A 21,205-nucleotide genomic window follows, 5' to 3' on the forward strand; every position below is an offset into this window, starting at 1 on the left:
ATTTTTAGACCAGGTTTTTAGCAGTTTTTGAAGCAGTTTGTCGAAAAGTTTTTCGAGCTTGATTTTAGAGATTTTGTTTCGAGTAATTTTTCAAGACATGTCAATGCAGGTTTTTTGAGTAGCTTTTCAACCAGTTTTTTCAATCAGATTTCCGAGTAGGTTTTAGATTACTTTTTCTTATGGTTTCTTCAAACAGTTTTAAAGCAGATTTTAAACCGTTTTTTCGAGCAGTTTTTCAAGCGGGATTTGGAGAGTTTTTTTAGAAGTTTTATGGTAGTTTTCATAGCTATAATGTCGAGTTCATGCAGTTTTTTGTGCAATTCTCAAGCTGTTTTTCAAGCAGCATTTTGAAAAATTTCTAGAGCAGTTTTCTTGTGCAGTTTTTCAAGCTGTTGTTCTAGTAATTTTTCAAGCAGGTAATCGTGCATTTCTTCGATGATTTCAAAACAATTTCGGGACAACTTCTCAAATTTTTATCAGCTTTTCAAGCAGTTAGTCGAGTAGTTTTTCGAGAACTATTTTCAGAGCAGTTTTTTTTTTCATAAATACGTTTATTTCTTAAGGCAGTTTACATAAGTTTTTCTTCGCCGTAGCATCACTTTTACATAATATTCTTATCCTAATTTAATTCTAACATAGTCACAACGTTTTGCATTTATTAAAACATATTCTCTTATTACTTAAATATCATCTTAGGTAACTCGTCATTAATTATGAAATCTACTCGGAAATATTATTTGAACCAAACGATTAACTTCTATAAATTATAAAATAAGCTGTTATTTTCAGACATTTTGTTAATAATTTCATAAACTGTTTCGAGTTTGTTTGTATCATTACATAATTTTTATTCTAATTTAGCTATTGGTTGAACTCATGGACGCAGCTGGGATCAGAACTAAGTCTTAAAAGGGGCCTTTATTAAATTGAAACTCCAATTTTCTTTATGAAATGATAAATAAGTTTCATGTATGAAAGGTCACGACAAGCAAGAATGTCTCGAACTGGGATATTGGATAGTTTACCTTGGGTACGCAAAGAATTTATTAGTTGAGATCTGACATCACGATACTCCACGCATGTCCAAACGACATGATCAATATCTCGATAACCTTCGCCACAAGCACAATGATTAGTCTCGGAGAGCCCAATTCGAAGGAGATGTGCATCTAACGTGTAGTGATTGGACATGAGTCTGGACATCACACGAATGAAATCTCTACTCACATCCAGTCCCCTGAACCATGCCTTTGTCGATATTTTCGGAATAATTGAGTGCATCCACCGACCCAGATCAACTTTATCCCAAGAAGCTTGCCAGCTGGCAAGTGTTCTTTGGCGAGACGAGCTATAGAATTCGTTGAAAGCAATTGGTCTCTCATAAATTTCACCCTCAATAGCACCACGTTTGGCTAAAATATCGGCTCTTTCATTGCCAGGAATGGAGCAATGAGCCGGGACCCAGACTATAGTGATTAGATAATTATTGTTCAATATGTCGTTCAGGCACTGTTTTATTTTGCCCAGGAAAAACGGTTCAGTCTTGCCAGTCATGTTTGAGCGAATGGCTTCAATTGCACTCAGACTATCTGTGAAGAGGAAATAATGGTTTGGAATTATTGTGACGATTACACTCAAACTATAATGAACTGCTGCTAGCTCTGCTATATAAACAGATGCAGGTTCTTGAAGCCTAAATGAGGCCGAAACATTATTGTTGAACATACCAAACCCTGTCGCTTCTTCAATTCGCGATCCGTCCGTGTAAAACATTTTCTCAGAGTCAATATGCCTGAACTTACTTGAAAATATTTTTGGGATTTCCGTCGAACGTAGATGATCCGGGATTCCACGCACTTCACGCTGCATGGATGTATCGAAAAATAAAGTTGAGTCAGGGACATTTAGGAGGCTGACACGGATAGGAATATATCTTGAAGGGTTGATTTCCTGTGACATATGGTTAAAATATACTGTCATGAATTTTGTTTGAGATCGAAGCTCGACTAGTCGTTCGAAATTATTAATTACCATGGGATTCAGCACCTCACATCTTATTAGCAGGCGTGATGAAAGCTCCCAAAATCGATCTTTTAATGGAAGAACTCCCGCCAGAACTTCAAGACTCATTGTATGTGTCGAATGCATGCACCCTAAAGCAATTCGCAAACAACGATACTGAATTCGCTCCAGTTTGATAATATGAGAGTTTGCAGCGGAACGAAAGCAAACGCATCCATATTCCATCACTGAAAGTATCGTTGTCTGATACAATTTTATTAGATCTTCCGGATGAGCACCCCACCAAGATCCTGTTATTGTTCGAAGAAAATTTACTCTTTGTTGGCATTTTGTTATCAGAAACCTAATGTGTCCTCCCCACGTGCATTTGGAATCGAACCACACCCCGAGGTATTTAAAAGTTAAAACCTGTTGGATCATTCTTCCCATCATATGGAGCTGAAGCTGCGCGGGATCATGCTTTCTTGAAAAGACGACTAACTCTGTTTTCTCCGCAGAGAATTCGATACCAAGATGAACAGCCCAATCGGACAAGTTATCTAAGGTATCTTGCAATGATTTATGCAGATCAATAGCTTTGGGTCCAGTAACTGAAACCACGCCATCATCTGCCAATTGTCTTAGTGTACATGGGGTTACTAGACAGCTGTCAATGTCATTTACGTAAAAATTATAGAGGAGCGGACTGAGGCATGAGCCTTGCGGGAGACCCATGTAACTATTTCTGAGTGTTGCCAAATCGCCATGTGAAAAATGCATGTGTTTCTCTGACAAAAGGTTGTGCAAATAATTATTTATAACCGCTGGGAGTCCATTTTGGTGAAGCTTGTCTGAAAGAACATCAATGGAAACTGATTCAAATGCTCCTTTTATGTCTAAAAATACAGATGCCATTTGTTGCTTTTGAGCGAAGGCAATTTGGATGTCAGACGAAAGTAATGCAAGGCAATCATTCGTCCCTTTATTTCTACGGAAGCCAAACTGAGTATCTGACAACAAACCGTTCGTCTCGACCCAAGTGTCGAGACGTCGTAGAATAATTTTTTCGAACAATTTTCTGATGCAGGACAACATCGCAATGGGTCTATATGAGTTGTGATTGGAAGCTGGTTTCCCCGGTTTTTGAATGGCGATAACTTTCACTTGTCTCCAGTCAGGTGGAACAATATTTTGCTCAAGAAACTTGTTGAACAATTCCAACAAACGTCTTTTTGCGAGGTTGGGCAGATTCTTCACCAAGTTGAATTTAATTCTGTCCAACCCTGGAGCGTTATTGTTACAAGACAAGAGTGCTATAGAAAATTCCATCATTGAAAATGGGTTATTAATAAAACCATTATTTGGAGGAGATTCCCGTATAATGCTCTGCGTAGGAACAGAATCTGGGCAAACTATCCTAGCAAAGTCAAATATCCATCGGTTCGAGTATTCATCACTCTCATTGCCCACGTTACGATTCCTCATTCGTCTGGCCGTGTTCCAAAGAGTGCTCATTGAGGTATCTCTTGACAAACCTTCGACAAAATGTCTCCAATAGCTACATTTTTTGGCTCGAAGTATGCTCTTGTACTTGGTTTCTAAAACCATAAGTTTTTCAAAATTCTGAGGAGTTCCTCCTCCCCGTTTTAGAAACGTCTTGCAAGCATTTTGTTTTGCGAGTTTAGCCTCTGAGCACTCTTTGTCCCACCAGGGGTTGGGAGGCCTTCTGTTAGTCGTTGGCCCAGGAAAGCGTTTAGTTTGGGATTGTTCTGCTGCCTCCAGAATCGAACAAATGAGGAAGTCATATTCTTCAAGTGGAGGGAGCTCTTCCATTGAATTCAAAATACTAGAGATACTACTTTGGTATTTAATCCAGTCGATATTTTTTGTCAAATCATATGGAATACTAGCGGAAGTAGCAATGCAATTGCTACTGCTAATTGAGATGATGATTGGTAAATGATCGCTACCGTGTAAATCAGGCAGTATTTTCCAGGTGCAATCTAGTCGAATTGATGTTGAGCAAAGAGATAGATCTAATGCACTTGGGCGTGCCGGAGGTCTTGGGATCCGTGTCATGCTACCCATATTTAATACCGTCATGCTAAAATTGTCACAAATGTTTTGTATTAAAGATGATCTGCTATCATTGTAAACGGAACCCCACATCATTCCGTGCGAATTTAAATCCCCCAGAATCAATCGTGGTGCAGGAAGGGCTTCAACCATTTCATTAAGCTGTTGCTGTCCAACTTGTGCTTTTGGAGGAATATAAACCGAAGCTATGCAAATATCTTTGCCTTTAATGTTTATTTGGCAAGCAACAACTTCTATACTAGAAGTTGAAGGGATGTTTAATCTATAAAAGGAATAGCATTTCTTAATTCCCAAAAGCACTCCACCATACGGAGAGTCTCTATCGAGACGTATAACGTTAAAATCATTAAAATTTAAAGCTATGTTTGAAGTAAGCCATGTTTCGCATAAAGCAAATACATCACATTTTTGACTATGCAATAATATTTTAAATGAATCAAGTTTTGGCATGATGCTTCGACAATTCCACTGCAGGACAGTGATTGTATCATTTGCGACGGGTGATAAATTATCCATCAAAAGATACAAAACCTGAGACAATTGGCCATTGAGCTGATAACTACTTCAAAAAATTTCTAGCTATTGGAAGGAATGCCATTATGAGGGTCTTTAAGGGCTCAGATATATTGAATGCTGAGAAAATCCATTCAACAATTTCCGAAAACTTCAGTAATCCTGTTGGTGGCTGTGAAATAGAGCCCACAGGATTATTACCTTTTTCTGTGCTAGATCCTGGATTGGTTTGTGAATTTGACAAACCAGGAGGCACAGTCTTTGGTTTTGACTTTTTTTGTTTAACACGGGGATCTTTTTTTGAAGATGAAATTTTAGGTGTCTTTTTTGGTAATTTGGAGGAAGACTTCTTTCTCTTAACTGACCCTTGGGTAGTGATAAACGAATTACCTTCACTATTTTCGTCAGAGTCAGAGTCCTCTGGTTCCTCTAGATTTGAAAACCCGTTTTCGGTTTCCAAAGGGGGGACATCAATGACCGTTTTAAGCATTTCTGCATATGTGCGCTTAGACCGTGCTTTTAAAGAAAGCTTAATTTTGTCTTTGTGCACTTTAAATGCAGTGCATACTGAAATATCATCATGAGGACTCCCACAATAAATACATTTTTCAATTTCCTTGTTGCAATCATTATCTTTATGAGGCCCTTCACACTTAATACATTTTGGTTTATTACTACAGTAAGTAGCTGTGTGGCCGAATTTTTTGCAGTTCGTACAATTCATTACATTTGGAACAAAAAGCCGAACAGGGAGGCGAATTTTATCGACATAGACATGGGACGGCAACGCAGACCCGGCAAATGTCACTCGAAACGAGTCTGATGGGCGATAAACTTTTTTTTCCTCTTCATGAACTACTGAGTACAGTTGTTTGCACTCCAGTATTTTCACACCCTCAAGCATAGAGTTCTTGAAACGACCAACACCATGCTTGAGTAAATCATCTACCGAAAGACTCGCTTCGGTAACAACACCGTCAATTTCGACATCTTTGGAGGGTATGTAAACTTTATACTCTTTATTGAAATGTTCCGAAGAGACAATATCATTCGCGTGTTTCAAATTATTTACCACAACACGAATTTTATCGTTATTTACTTTTATGATCTCTTTGATTGAAGAGTATCGTGATGTCAAACCTTTATTAATTTGAAAAATGTTTAATGGCTTTGATATACGTCTAAAAAAGACTATCCAAGGCCCAGAAGAGCTCTCCTGATATTTTTTCGTTCGTGGGGGTATCGGATTCATGCTAGGATTTACGTCCATGGATTCATCCATCACATTAAAATTTTTAACTAAACTTTAAAATAAAATTTGAAACCAACACTACACAGTACTCAATCAAAAGGAAAAGAAAAAACTTCTACCTTGAAATTGTTGTCTATCTCCGTTGCACTGCCGTGTAGATCCTCGTTGCTCTAGATGTTCTTGTTGGATGTATCTGGACGTTGATACAATGCTGAAGCTCACTGTAGCGATAGAATATGATGTGATGCTACTGCTACCTGACATCCAGCACCACTCGAATTCCGATTTGCTTTCGTCTTCGCCAGCTGTAACCAGCGCAGGTCACCGGTGTATACCTGCGTGTTGTATGGCAGTGGAAAGACCGAGTTGTCTTGTCTCCTTCTTCCTTGTGCTCCGCACCGATATGCTTCTGCACCGAAGTGCCTTCGCACCGGTGTGCCTTTGCACTCTCCTGCTTCTATGTGCCTTTGCACTCTTCCTCTTCGATGTGCCTTTGCACTCTCCTGCTCAGCACTTGTGGCTGTATATTGTGGCCTGGGTAGAGTTTGGGAAACGCCCTTTGTTGTTTCCTTCACCAGCTTGGCCCAGCACTAGGGCTCTCTTATGCAGCACGACTATACGTTTTAACGGCTGCTGCCAACAGGTCTCTACCTGTAGTTCAACCGTTGTCGTATTTAACGCGTGTAAACCAACCAGCGTTATTAAAGATGTGTTTCCGAGCAGTTGTTAGAGGAATTTTCATGACATTTCAGTGCAGGCTTTTTGAGTAGCTCTTCAACCAGATTTTTCAATCAGATTTTCGAGTAGACTTAAGATAACTTTTTCTTATAGTTTCTTCAAACAGTTTTCAAGCAAACTTTCGAGCAGTTTTTCAAGCTGGTTTCGTGTAGCATTTTTTCAAGAAGTTTCAAATCCGATTTTTCGTGCAGTTTTTCAAGACTATGCATTCGTTATGATCTTAAGAGAGAATTTGCATCATAAATTTACGAAGGCTAGAGTAACTTTACCTTTGAGAAGGGACTAAGTAAAAACTACTTGAACATTTTCTATAGTATGCGTATTTCAGAAACGGTGGATCCGAACCGAGATAGTAAATTATTTCGTCAGGTATTTATGAGAAGTGATAAAATATTATTTAGTTGTAACCAAGGTTTTTTTCTCACACACAGATAAAAATATTTTGTTAATTAACATATAATTTTATGCACATAGTTGGAGCAGGAAATTAAATATTAAGTACCATTCTATTTTTTTAAGTTAAGTTGAATGCTTTCAAATAGATTGGTAGTCAAATTATATAAATTTATCAACAATTTACAGACTTTTTGGCGCTCAAAACTTTGATAGAAAAAGTCAAACACCCGCCACGAGTTTTTCTCTTTGATGCTCGTTCATATATACTTTTGAGTTATATTACTGAAAATTTTATCATAAATTGCTGGTCATATTTCTGATGATATGAAGGTAGAATTATGTTGTTGCGATCAATACAACAAGAGATTTTCACGATTGAAATCTACCCATTCTTGGGTAGAGTAAACTTTAAAAATGCGTCCCACATTAAAGTAAGACGTTTTTTACGCCAAAAGAAAATAAATACAAAGTTAACAAGTGTTCTTCCAGGGGAAAAACCTGCTGGAAATTTGAATACGTTTGACAAGCTATTAGTACATAATTTGATTAAAAACCGTTTCGGAAAAATAACGAAACGAATCGAGGTTCGGTTCCAGTCACCGCTGATAACACCTGTCATCTAGGTTGTCGTCATGTTATTCAAATTTCGCCAAGGTTTACCTATGAAAACGGTTCACACAGAAGAAGAAGACAACAACAAAAAAACCATCGCGCAGTCACTCCACATGCCGGCAATTATCCAAAGCGTTGCGCGCAATGGTCACACAATAGAGACCAAGAGAAGCGGAACGCAAAAACAGCTGTAAATGAGCGTCCTCTTTGTAAGCGCGTCAGAGCTAACTGCCTGGCCGCATTTTCCTCTATTCTACTATTCGGCAAATGTTATGCTCACTGCGGCTTTTCATCGATCAGGACGCGCCGACTTACCGACCTACCGGACTTCGGAATTCCCTTCGGTTCGGTTCGCTTTTGCCGGTGCGAAGAAGCGTCATCATCAGCAGAAGCAGCAGCAGCTGATGATTTGACGTAGGAAACGCATATGCCTACTGCGCCTCGCTAACCATGCGTCTGCTGTTATACCTTTCTCAAGGAGTCGAACGGAGAAATTGTAAAAACGGAAGGAAGGAAAGGAAAGGAAGTTGATTCGGCTGCTGACGTAATTTCCCTTCGCATTATTATAGTAGGAAGGGGTTCCCTCTTGTACTTGTACTACGCGTCGGTTTTTACGGTTTTATTCTAAGCAAGCTGCACATTTGCCTTGCATATGCTCGCTCCGTCCGTCCGTCCGTCCATCCGAGACTACTGTCTTGAGAAACTTTACAAGAAACGACCCCCGAATTGTGCTAGTTCCATTCAGAGAGTTATGCGGTAGCAGCCGCATCAAACACCCGGACAAAACTGAAAGTTAATGAGGAGGGGTACGAACGAGTAGAGCAACATTCACACGTGATAGGTAACAGAGAAAAACATGCTAGTTTTTCATTTTCATCTGCGCCAGCCGCTACCATGCCAGCGTAGTTCAATGAGCGCGGTTTTCCTGCGTTAATCCACAGGCGAGGGCCATGGCCATTCGCACATGAAGGTTTTTACTCGCATCTAGTTAGCCGAGAGACATCTGCTAAAAACTGTTAGCAACGAGGAATGAATTTTTGGCTTCTTGACAGGCTTCATCGATCGATGCGCTCTAGCGAAGGGGTGTGTGGGTCGACCAATGTGCATGGCGAGGCCACCGGCAACAAATGTGCGGAATGTTTACCGGGTTCTCGGTTCTCACGCAGGACCGTTTGAATGTGTCTCTCTACGGGTTTCAAACTTTGACAGCTGCGAGCGACTGATTCCGCCAATGACAGATGGGTGAATTGGCTTGAAGCCTTATCGATGCGATTTTTGCTTACTATCAGCATCTATATTTGGTTGCTCTGCTTCGCTCTGTCATTGCAGTGTTTTGCGTATACTATAGGGTCCTAAATTTAGCAACTTAAAATTGAAATAGGCAGTTTTTTTTCCTCTATTTGCTGCAATATTCGAAACTTCAATAGAACTATGCAGTTTATAAGTACTTTATAAAGAATCTTTTAGCTTATCACTGTTCAAAAAGTATTTATTGTGCTTCTAACTTCCTTCTCGATCAATCTAATTCAATAACACTGTTCCTTACCAGTTAAACAAATTTCTTAGTTGCTAGCCAACAGACCTGACAGTAACAATAAAATTTACGATCTTTAAAAAAAAGTAAAGTAAAAGGTGTTTAATTCGTCGCGTTGGTTTTATTATGACGTAGGACTACGTCGTTTTTGAGAATTTTCTTTAATTCCTTCACGAAATCATTGGAAGAAGGTGCAGAATTGTTGCTAATACCACGTTTATTACGTAAACGTTGTTTAAATCAGGGGTGGAAATAAGCACATTTTTTGATTCACAGCGAATAAAAATAGTCAGTATTATCTTTTCATATAACATATGTATTGTAAATATTATAATAAACTTTGAAACGAATGATTTTTGATAAGATTAATTTTGGTTTTTCTTAAAATTTAAAACTTCTTCATCGTTATCAGTATCACTGTCTGATTCTGAATCAACATTTGAACTAAGTTAGGCTCGTTTTAATGCTACACTGGACCGTATGAATAAAACGTAGCATGCTTGAATTTCGGTAGTAAATGCTACATGTGGATCACGTTCCTGTCAAAAGCAGAGACTTTACTACACAACAACGTTCGAACATGTAGTATTTACTACAATTTTTCGGTAGGTAGCTCCAGAGGTTGCTACTCGTGTGTTTGCTAATAAAGTGAAGTAGAATAAATAAAACCAAACCAAACGTGTTTTACTCTGTGGACTATGTTTTTGAGAAGATACTACAAACAACAGACTTTACTACATTTTATTCATACGGCCCACTGTGTTAATACAACAGGTTTGAAGTTCAAATGGCTGTCACTTACGCTTCCCGTGATATATTGGTATAAGTGACGTAAACGTCAAAACTGAATATCGCTCAATTTTCTCGGATATGGATTATCCGATATCAATAATTTTAGGCTCGTTAGGTGTTTATTTCGTCGGTCGCATCGAAATGCCATGCTTCGTGATGTATTTAAAATTTATTCAGTAATACCGTCGTGGTGGAGTAATATCATCAATTAAAACGTGATTAATCCACCTAGCAGTGAGATGACACCTTTTTTTTTATCACTCCGCATGTATTTCTTGCATGGATATTCTTGGGTGTTTTAGTTCTCATGACATTATTTTAATTATCGTCGTTTTAAACCGCAAATTGAGATTTTAATCACTCGAATTTCAAACTTATCGTGTGACAATCGATTGAACATTCCATGAGATGTCGAAGTAAGTTCCACTTTAGAGTTTTTCGTCATCATTTATGGTACTTCCAGAGCCATTATGCAGGAACTAGCGTAACATAGAATGATTCGAATGGCCTTAAATTAATACGCCAAACAATTTACATCTTCTATATCGGTACGAATTTTAAAAACTCATCATCTGTAATTCCAGAATCGGATAAAATTCACCAATTTTGCATGGGACCTTAAGTCCGGATTTGTATTTCGTATGGGACCTTTGTGTTTGAAGTTCAATTTGGCGAAAATGATCGAGAAATTCTGAGAAAATGATTGAGCTTTGAGAAACGATTCGATACTGGAGCCGGAATTCTAGAATCGGTGTAGCCAAAATCAGTTAAATTCACCTGAGGAGTGTGTAGACCTCTGTGAGAAATTGTAGTGCGAATTAAAATTTTGGGGTACAATCCGAATCCAAGAATGAATACCGCTAAAATTGAAATAAATTTATTTGGTAATCGACTATCCAAATCTGCAAACCCGATAAACCTGATTAATTTATGTGAAATGGACATTTTTACACTAATCACCCTGTATCTCCTAAACCAGAAGTCGGACCTGACTAAAAAGTAAGATGTTTTATAAGATTTTAAGACCTCTCATTTGAATCATAGATGATTCTTAGATTTCATTTGAATCTTAGATCGGTTCAGCCATCTAACACATGGATCAATAAGTCCCGAGACTAACAATGGAAACAACATTTTTTTGCAAAATTTTTTTTTATTCATCAACATAATGACCTTCTAGGGTGATACAATGGTTCCAACGTTTATCCAATTTTTCAATACCATGTTTATAAAAAAATTTATCTTTCGCTTCAAAATAAGCTTCAGTTTCAGTGATGACCTCCTCATTTGAGCCAAATCTTTTTTCCTGGAGCATTTTTTTAAGATCAGCAAAGAGCCAGTAGTCATTGGGGGCTAAATCTGGCGAGTGTGGGGGGTTGGGAAGCATATCAAAGCCCAATTCGTTCAATTTCGCCATTGTTTTCATCGACTTGTGGCAGGGTGCATTTTGTTCCATCGAAAGCAATCGCGGCACCCACTTGGAAAAAACCTTTTTCATGTTCAATTTTTCATGAAGGATAGTAAATACACTTCCATATAATATCTGTGTCATCTCAGCAATCTCACGGAGCTTCACTTTACGATTTTTCATTATAATTTTTGTCACTTCACTCACATTTTCCGGTGTAACGGCTTCCACAGGTCTACCCGAGTATTCCGCGTCATTTGTGTCGGCACGACCACGTTTAAACTCGGCGAACCACCGACAAATCGTTGCTTTTGATGGACATGAGTCCGGATAACAATTTTCAATCTATTGTTTCGCTTGCACGGTGTTTTTACCCATTAAAAACAATGTTTTTTTCCATTTTTTAAACAAACTACAAAACGACTTTACTCCAACCTCGATAACTTAGCTGTTTCTTGTCGGATCGACTTAAAATTTTGACCCGTTTCAAGCAAAGGTTAGTACTCTAGAAAGACGTGGTTACTGGTTTACTACGAGCGCCATCTCTGCTTTAGTCTCGGGACTTATTGATCCATGTGTTACGAGAAAAATGAATTGCATTATTTTAATTTCGTTTCACATATCATCCTGTGGTTCCACAATCAGAAGTCGGGTCCAAACGTAATTCAGGAACCTTGTTAGGGAGCATACGACTTTTCATATGGATGTTATGTTTTTCCAGCGTTTATTGCTGTAATTAGTTTAAAACAATATGTTGATGCACAATTGCATGTCAGAAGACAAGTTTAAGTGAGCTTCACTGTACATGAAGTAGAAATCGATCAACGTTATTATTCGATCAGTTTTATTAGTAGTTGAGAGAGTTTGCGATTACATTCGTCTGCGTTATAGGCTTTCCGGCATATTCCACGTAATATGCTTTCCGGTAGAGACAAACTTTGTTCATATAATAATGTACGCAAACTATATAAGGGCAGTGCAGATCAGATCAGGCACGATACCTATTACGGTATTACGGTACTGTGGTATTGCGGTACTACAGTACTACGGTACTTCGATAGCATATCAAGTTTTTATATTCGTCGTGATTGTCGTAGTCATAGTAATTGTTTGTCATAGTCATTATAATATACTAGTCAGTTAATCAAGAATAAACGCATACCAGTTTATTACATCACATCCGAAGTGTTCCGCGGTGTCCCCACCCGTGCGAAAGCCGTACCATGGCTTAATGTATTCGAAGTGTCCGCAGTGTCCCAATCTGCACGAAAGCCGTCCCAGGCTTAAGTTGGAAGCCGTCCCAGACTTCATATTTCCGTACAATTTAAACACAACGTAGGGTTCAGATGAGCATCATCATAATCGTGTGGTGAGCGCCATCACAATATAATTATGGAATTGCTTTCAACTCGAAAATTCTGCCATCTTCTGGTTTACATATTCGAACGATTATGTTGCCAAAAACGAACCATGCTAAAATCGGTCCGAGGTAAAATGTCATGAAACAGGATGCTGTAGACAGTCTTTTTAGTACTTAGAAACAATTGGATGTAACAGTATAAAAAATCGTGTTTCACGTAGCTCCCAAGCATTGCTTTGTCATACAGCGCTCGAAACTTCTACTGCTGGAATAGGGGAAAAAGACGCTTACACAAAAATGTCGATATCTCCGTTAAAACTGGACCGATTTTAACAATCTATGGCTTGTAGGATAGCTGTTTTCGAGCGAAATTTAAGTCTAAAAACATATCCAGTTTTCAAGGTCATTTGTGACAGTCATTTTCAAATAACTGAAAATTTTGACATAAAACTTCGTATAACTTTAAAAAGTAAGCATCAGATCTCAAAACCATTCAATAGCGTTCTGGGTGACGGGGAGACCTTTCATTTGCGACTAGTTTGATCAAAATCGGTCCAGCCATTTCTGAGATCTCGACCTCTTAGTAAACAACACACATACAGACACACACGGACATTTGCTCAGTTCGTCGAGTTGAATCGATTGGTATATGACATTCGGTCCTCCGGGCAACAGATCGGCTGAAAAGTTCGTATCGTTTCTATGAGAGAGCGCCACTAGGATTAAATCCATACCATTTTCAGTTAGTACCACTTTTCAAAAGATACGTGTATAAATTTGACAGCTGTCTGATTATTAGTTTGTGAGATATTGCATTTTGAGTAAAGCAACTTTTGTTATTGTGAAAAAAATGGAAAAAAAGGAATTTCGTGTGTTGATGAAACACTACTTTTTGATGAAAAAAAGTGCCGCCGATACCAAAAAATGGCTTGATGAGTGTTATCCAGACTCTGCACCGGGCGAAGCAACAATTCGTAAGTGGTTTGCAAAATTTCGTACTGGTCATATGAGCACTGAAGACGATGAACGCAGTGGACGTCCAAAAGAGGCTGTTACCGATGAAAACGTGAAAAAAAATCCACAAAATGATTTTCAATGATCGTGAAGTGAAGTTGATCGAGATAGCTGACACCCTAAAGATATCAAAGGAACGTGTTGGACATATTAGAATGAGAATGCTTTGTGCAAAATGGGTGCCGCGTGAGCTCACAATCGATCAAAAACAACAACGCATTGATGATTCTGAGCAGTGTTTGGAGCTGTTATATCGAAATAAAACCGATTTTTTTCGTCGATATATAACAATGGACGAAACATGGCTCCATCACTTCACTCCGGAGTCCAATCGACAGTCAGCTGAGTGGACTGCACGCGATGAACCGAACCCAAAGCGTGGAAAGACTCAACAATCGGCCGGTAAGGTTATGGCGTCTGTATTTTGAGATTCGCATGGTATAATTTTCATCGACTACCTTGAAAAGGAAAAAAACCATCAACAGTGACTATTATATAGCGTTATTAGAGCGTTTGAAGGACTAAATTTAAAAAAAAACGGCCTCATTTGAAGAAGAAAAAAGTTTTGTTTCATCAAGACAATGCACCGTGTCACAAGTCGATGAAAACCATGCTGAAATTGAACGAATTGGGCTTCGAATTGCTCCCTCATCCACCGTATTCTCCAGATTTGGCCCCCAGTGACTTTTTCCTGTTCTCAGACCTCAAGAGAATGCTCGCTGGTAAAAAAAATTAGAAGCAATGAAGAGGTAATCGCTGAAACTGAGGCCAATTTTGAGGCAAAGGACAAATCGTACTACAAAAATGGTATCGAAAAGTTGGGAGATCGCTATAATCGCTGTATCGTCTCTGATGGCAATTATGTTGAATAATAAAAACGAATTTTGGCCAAAAAATGTGTGTTTCTATTAAATGATACGAACTTTTCAGCCGAACTGTTAATAATATTTTTGGTTCGAACATGTCTTTGCTAATATTAAAATCAAATTGATGATACACGCTGTTGAAACGATGGCAACAAACATCCATTGGATTATTCTGACCATACTGCGTGCGATGAAATGAGCGTCTAAGAAAATCCGTTCTTCGCAATGGTCTTCCTGGAATGTTTAAGTGAATTCTTTCGAGTAGCCCGGGGCAATCGATGTTATCAGTCAGTAGATAAAAAACGAAGATCCTTTGTAGATGTACTCGTCTATTTTGCAGAATCGGTAGGTTCATGAAAGCACAGCGATTCTCGTAACGTGGCAATTGAAGATGTTTCTGACATTTGTAGAGCACAACAATCTAAAAGACTTGTGATGATGCGATAGAGTTTAAGATCATCAGCATACATTATTTTGAATGACGACAATACACTGCAAAGATCGTTAACGAATAGAACGAAGAGGAGTGGGCCGAGATGACTCCCTTGTGGAACACCCGATGTAACATTGAAGGATTCAGAGAGTACGGTTCCGACTCGTACGGGAGCACTTCGATCAGTGGGATACGACATAAACCAATTAGTTATCCAATCAGGGAAGATGAGGAACACGATCGAAAGCTTTTGAAAAATCAAAGTAAATCGCGTCGACTTGTTGCCGTTTTTCAAGTTTGTCGATCAATATTGAAACGTAGCTCATTAGGTTTGTAGTAGTAGACCGCTTTCTGACAAACCCGTGCTGATCAGTGGATATGATATGTTTTACTGAGGGGTAAATAAGATCTAACAGCATACGCTCGAATACTTTAGGTAAGCAGCTCAGAATTGAGATGCCTCTGTAGTTTGTGACGTCGTGTACGTTGCCGGTTTTGTGAACTGGAACTATCAAAGCTTTTTTCTTTTTGCATTTTAGCTTTTTGAGCAAAACTATCGCAGTAAGAGCGCACGAAAGAAAAGATTCAAAACAACTCAACATTAGGAAAAAAGAAGCAGTTAAATAATTGGTAGTTTTTATGATTTGTATAGATTTTATATTAGTTAAAAACTTCACGATGTTTCTGGAAGAGTCTGATGCGTTATTGTCCTTTCTTGAAGTAGATGCAGCATCAACGCTCAATTCAATTCCATATCCTTTATCGTTTCGTGCAATGAACTGTAGGGATAGAGGCGACCAGACACTTGTGTCGAGTAGTAAAATTTAACTAAAACTGCAGCCCATTTTAAAGTTTGATGGACGGAAAGTTGTTTGGGTTTATTTTGCACTGGAAATAATTTCAACTAAAGAATTAATATTAGAATTTTCATTGCAAGATTTTTTTCAGTGTCGGAAAATAACCAACCGCTCGAGTGTCAGATTTCAACCAAAAGTTAAAATTACCCGCGAAAAGGTTCACAGCCTAAGCGTTGGAATGTTGTCAATTGCAAAATGACATGTTTTAAGCGTCATTCTGGTTGCGTTGCGTAAAGTGTCATCGGAATTGTTTCATTGAAGCAGCAAACTTGGATTTTGGCCGCATCAGCATGTGAGGGACTACTTTTCACCTGGAACTATCGGCTTTCGATCAGTATAGAATAAAAGTAAAAAATATTGATCCCTATAATTAGACGACAACGTAGTTCTCGAAATATTTGCTACATTAAGCTCTTTCAACATCCACTAAAAAAATCAAATCAACAGTCAGGGTGATGTGGCAAAAAGAAAAAAACGAAAAAAAAAATACATCGCAGTACAAGTGTACCAACGCAACGAATGCGGAACCAGCCGCGCCAATCCGCCAGCCAATCGATTCAACGAACTTGCACTTTATGACACTTCTTAATCAAAACAAACAAATAAACATCACTCAATCGTACCCAAAGTGCTGGCCTTGCATGCAAGTTTCCTATCAGCTGCACCCGAACCCGAACGGTCCGCTCGTAGCCGGTGGTGGGGATGACCCGAACCGTTGCCGACCGTCACTCGGCTCTGTTCGGTCCCGGTGGGCGTGGCTTTCGCTCGTGTTCGACAGCCACCGGGAACTGACGTATTGCAGCGGTGAGTACGGCTCTACTCATTCTCCTGTCAGCTTTCGAGCGAGTCGCACGCGTTTTCAGAGTGCTCTGGTGGTAAATCGATTTCCGACTTGGTGTGTTCAGTGGTTTGCAATAAATAGGAGAAATTTCTCTCAAGTGGCATTGAATTACAGTTTTTAAAGTATCATCAATCCGAAGGATATTTACTGCTTGGAACAACTTGGCTGGTAGCAAGTAGAGTGTTTGTTTGGATTTACTGGAAAAGAAATTGTGTTGTGTCAAGCAAGCTAAGGGAAGCTGCTCAGCTGAGTGAAATTTCAAGTGTTTACAAGTGTTACTAGAAACCGGAGCCAATCCGGAGGAAAGCCGTCAAAATTTGTGTGAAACGAGCAAGAAGAATGAAGGCCATCACAGCGGTGTGTGCAACTGGCGCCTCAGTACCGGCGATTGCCGGTGGCCGAGTGCAACGGCACCGGGATGGTGAAAATGCCGAGATCCAGATGTATCTGTCGAAGCTGAAGGATCTGGTTCCGTTTATGCCGAAAAATCGGAAGATTTCGAAGCTGGAAGTCATCCAGAACGTGATCGACTACATCTGTGACTTGCAGAACGCGCTGGAATCGCATCCGGCGGTGAATACGTTCGATCCGGTGCAGGCCCTGGCCAGTCAGCAGTGTCCGCTGGAACCGATGGAATCGATGCCCGTTGGTCCCCGGCAACCGTTGGGTGTACGATCGAGCCCGAACACTATCCTGGCCAACGGTGTTCCCGCCAGTTCCGCTTCCAGCAGTCCCGCCAGTGGAACTAGCAGTACCAGTAGCAGTAACAGTGAGGCAGCCAACATGGTAAGTGTCCGGAGATCACTCAAATGAAAAGTACCGTTTTCGATTGACGGCGAAACGAAAAAAATTCCCCTAAAGGCAAAGTCACATGAGTGTGGTGTTAACAAACAAGAATGCAAAATCGTTCGACGTGGGAACGTGGGATCGAAACCTCCTGCCGAAGGAGAAAGAACGAGGGAGCGAGAAACGAAAAAATAAAAAGATTGTTTTAACCTTTTTCACCCTCCGCGCGCGGCATTCCGCGCTCGCACAGACAGGGCCGCAGAAATCGTTGTTGGCGGCGCCGTTCCCAGCCGTCCCCGCGCATACTACGGCGACGAGTGTGCGATATTTTTCAACACAAAAATGAACACCTGCACCGGGTTATTAAAATGAAGGCACTAACAAACAACGATCGCCGCCGCTCTTTTTCGCACCACACACACCGCTTGCCACCGCTTGTCCGTCGTCGTCAGCGGGAACGTACTGTGCGACGAGGCTGTCAGTTGGTTGGTTGGTGTGTGGTTGTGTGAGTGTCGATCAAATTAAATAAATTGCCGAGATTTTGTAATGGGGCTTGCTCTTTTTTTTTTCGTTCGCGTCGCATCTCTTCGACGGCTCGAAGGTGGCTCTGGGGCTTGGTTACGTCAAGGTTTTGGTATTCACGAAAATTTCAACCTTTTTTTTCGCAAGCCAGCCGTCTGTGCCATTCAGACTTGCCGAGTACTTGCCGATCACCGATTCGATCGGCAATCGAATTGAGGGATAAACTCTTTCGCAGTCGCAGTCGATTCTCCATGGGAAAATGGCCAATGATCCGACTGCAAACGGTTGTGACACATCACACCGGCGGCAAATCGATCGCAACAACTCCAGTGAGTGTGTGTGTGCCGGAAGAGGGAGAACATGACTTTCAGTAATGAGAGGAAAAGTCACGAATTTTTTTTCCTCCTGCAAGCTCACCACAGACAATCGTACTTCAGCACAATCGGTGAAGTGTTGGGAAAGTTTCGATCAACAACAACTGAGCGTGAAATTGATCGTGATCGGTCGCGGCACATGCATTAATTGATCGTGTTGTGAACTGCCAAACTGTTCGCCCAATTAAAGATGCAGCCGTAAAGTTTAACGAACGAATTGCCAAGTGTTTGACCCAATTCGAGCGCGCTACCGGTGTTTTTTTTTTTGTTGACGGCCATCGTGATCGCGTATCGTATCGCACCCCTCCCGGCTAATTAACGATCTGTCATTAATATTCACACCAACTGTTTTTCGATGACGGCCACGGCGCAACGACGACTACGGCGACAACGACGACGACGCTGACGACTATTTTTAGTTTTACAAATCGCCTAAATATAGCATGATTATCCGCAGGCCCCCATCGCCACAGGGGCGATCTCGTCGAAAGCCGAAGGCAGCTCCCAGCGCCGCCGCCAGAGTGCTGTCGAAAGAAGCGGAAACACGACGCGACAATCTGCAATTTTAATAAGGCGCTTAAATTACCTCCGCCGCGGAGAAACACACATACATACTAAACGGAGCAGCATAGCGCGAATCATGTGACGAAGGAGAGAAACAAAAGAAATCAAAACAACTCGGCTCCCATCACGCCTAACTCGGGCCCCGCGTTCGGCCATGATCGAGTTGAACACGTGCACAATTTTCACCCTGTTTGACTGACTGACTTCGCTGGCTGGCTTCGACCTGCTCTCGGCCGTAAAATTCAAATCAGCCATCGATCGATCGATCGATAAATCTATCACCATCTGTTTCGACTGTTTAGAAAATTTAATCGTTTACGATGCACACAGTTCGCACTAGCGGGCGCGTCAAAACGAATTTTGACAGATAGTTTCGATCGCATCCAGGAACATAAAACGACGCCCTTCCCACCATCCAAGTAGGCCTGGTTTATTGCCTACACTAAAGTTCGATTTCGAAGCCTGTCAATAACAGAAAAAAAACCGCAGCTGCAGCAACCATCGATTTCTCACCCAAGTAGTCGGGGCCGAAGTCGTGACCTGGCCTGCTTGGTGGTTTGCTTGTCTATGGTTGTCTGCCCGCCAGCAGTAGTGCGATACCGTTTGGCTACTTTGATTAGGGTTCGTGACTTGACGAACCTCTCTCTGTCTTGGAGGCAGCGCAGTGGTCAAACCGCTAGAAAGTCAAACGGCCTACGTGTTTCACAAACCATTGCCCTGATTGGTGTCCGATCGCGAGCGGCTCCTCGGTACGATATTTTCTTTCTTTGCGCTGCGCTCGGTGTATTTGTACAATTAAATTGGAAAGTTTTGAAATTGAAGCCGCCACCGCCAACTTTTGCGGCCGCCCGTATGCGAATGAGTGAAAGACAGCTGCTCCAAATCTGCGCTCGCTTTTCCGCGTGCCTTTCATGCGCCCAGGTGTTTAATGATCGTGTTTCCTCCCGACGTAGTCTCCTTCTTCACTCACCGTCAACGCCGCCTCTCATAACCGTCTGCTGAAGGGAAGCAAAAAGAAAAAAAAATGAAGTAATTTCTCTCTGCCGTAACTGTCAGATATAACCTTCCCAGTTTCCCCTCTGATCAATAGACACTGATTCCATCTCTCTCTTTCTCTTTTCCTACATTGCAGATCAAAGAAATGTCGACGTGAATGATACTACTACTACTGGTCCCGCGCCCCCGTCACCGCCCGCTGGAACTTCCCAGCTCCGGCCGGTCTACTCGATGAGGAGTTTGGATGATCTCAGCTTCGAACTGAATAGAGATGGGACTGTTTGTCGCCGGATATCGAACCGGATAGGCTACACACTACCACCTAAAAATGGGTTAGCTAACCTAAACCCCTATTTTGCGGTGCCCCCCTCCCCCTTATTTGAATCATGAGCCAACTAGCCGAAGCGAACGGATTATGTTAATAATTATATTAATGTTCTGTGATCTATAGAATATGTTTTTTTTTTAAAAAAAGAAAAGAAGTTTAATTGAACGGTCATTCAACTGATTTTTTTAACTATCATAACGAGAAGAACAAACCCCCGCCCTGTCCTGCTGCGCACTGGAAGCAAAAAGTCAACCATCATTTGTTTCCCCCAGCCTGCCCCGCTCGCTCGCAGGACTGCGGGGCCTGTACAAAGTGTAGAATTTAATTACAATTAACTTACAAATGAAAGAAGAAAAAAAAACAACATACACTCGACGGAACAACTGAGAACAAACCAGACCGGGAATGTGTTATTTTTTTGCGTAAATTAATCGAGGACTTTAAATTTTTGTTTTTTAGTTTTTAGTCAGAAAAAACGTAAACTTTATTTATGTACATAGTAAACTAGAACAAATTATATTTGTTCCCAACAACAATAATTTATAAAGTAGCAAGACTTTATCGAATAAAATCGAAAAAATAATCAATGAACCAAATGTGTCCGATTCAGTTCTAACGTGTCCGAAAACTAGTCCGATGTCTTCGTGAAACTTTGTCGAGCCCCACCCGCCATGGCTGACGGAGAGAGGAAAGAGAGAAGGAGAGAGAGAGAGAGGGAAAACGGCGGTGAAACCGCATCCGCGTAACCTTTTAATAAAATTCACTTTACCACCCCCCCTATCCTTACGTCACCTTCCGTCAACGGTCGTCGTCACCATAGTCATAGCCATAGTCATCATCATCATCATCATCTCACATCGAATCGCCGCCGCCGGAGGCAACAAATATGTGCACGTGTTCAAATCAGCTTCATCCGCTCGC

The 21,205-nt window shown here is 40.7% G+C and overlaps 1 protein-coding gene across 1 annotated transcript; it reads left to right on the plus strand.

The window, feature by feature from the left end:
- Positions 1-16,690: 16,690 nt before the first annotated feature.
- On the plus strand, positions 16,691-20,858 carry LOC131436313 (protein extra-macrochaetae). The gene is made up of 2 exons (XM_058604975.1): positions 16,691-17,500; positions 20,093-20,858. The coding sequence occupies exons 1-2, from the start codon at positions 17,054-17,056 to the stop codon at positions 20,111-20,113; spliced, it is 468 nt and encodes a 155-aa protein (XP_058460958.1). The 5' UTR covers positions 16,691-17,053; the 3' UTR covers positions 20,114-20,858.
- The last annotated feature ends 347 nt before the right edge of the window (positions 20,859-21,205 follow it).

Source organism: Malaya genurostris, chromosome 3, assembly GCF_030247185.1.
Source record: "Malaya genurostris strain Urasoe2022 chromosome 3, Malgen_1.1, whole genome shotgun sequence".
NCBI lineage: Eukaryota > Metazoa > Arthropoda > Insecta > Diptera > Culicidae > Malaya > Malaya genurostris.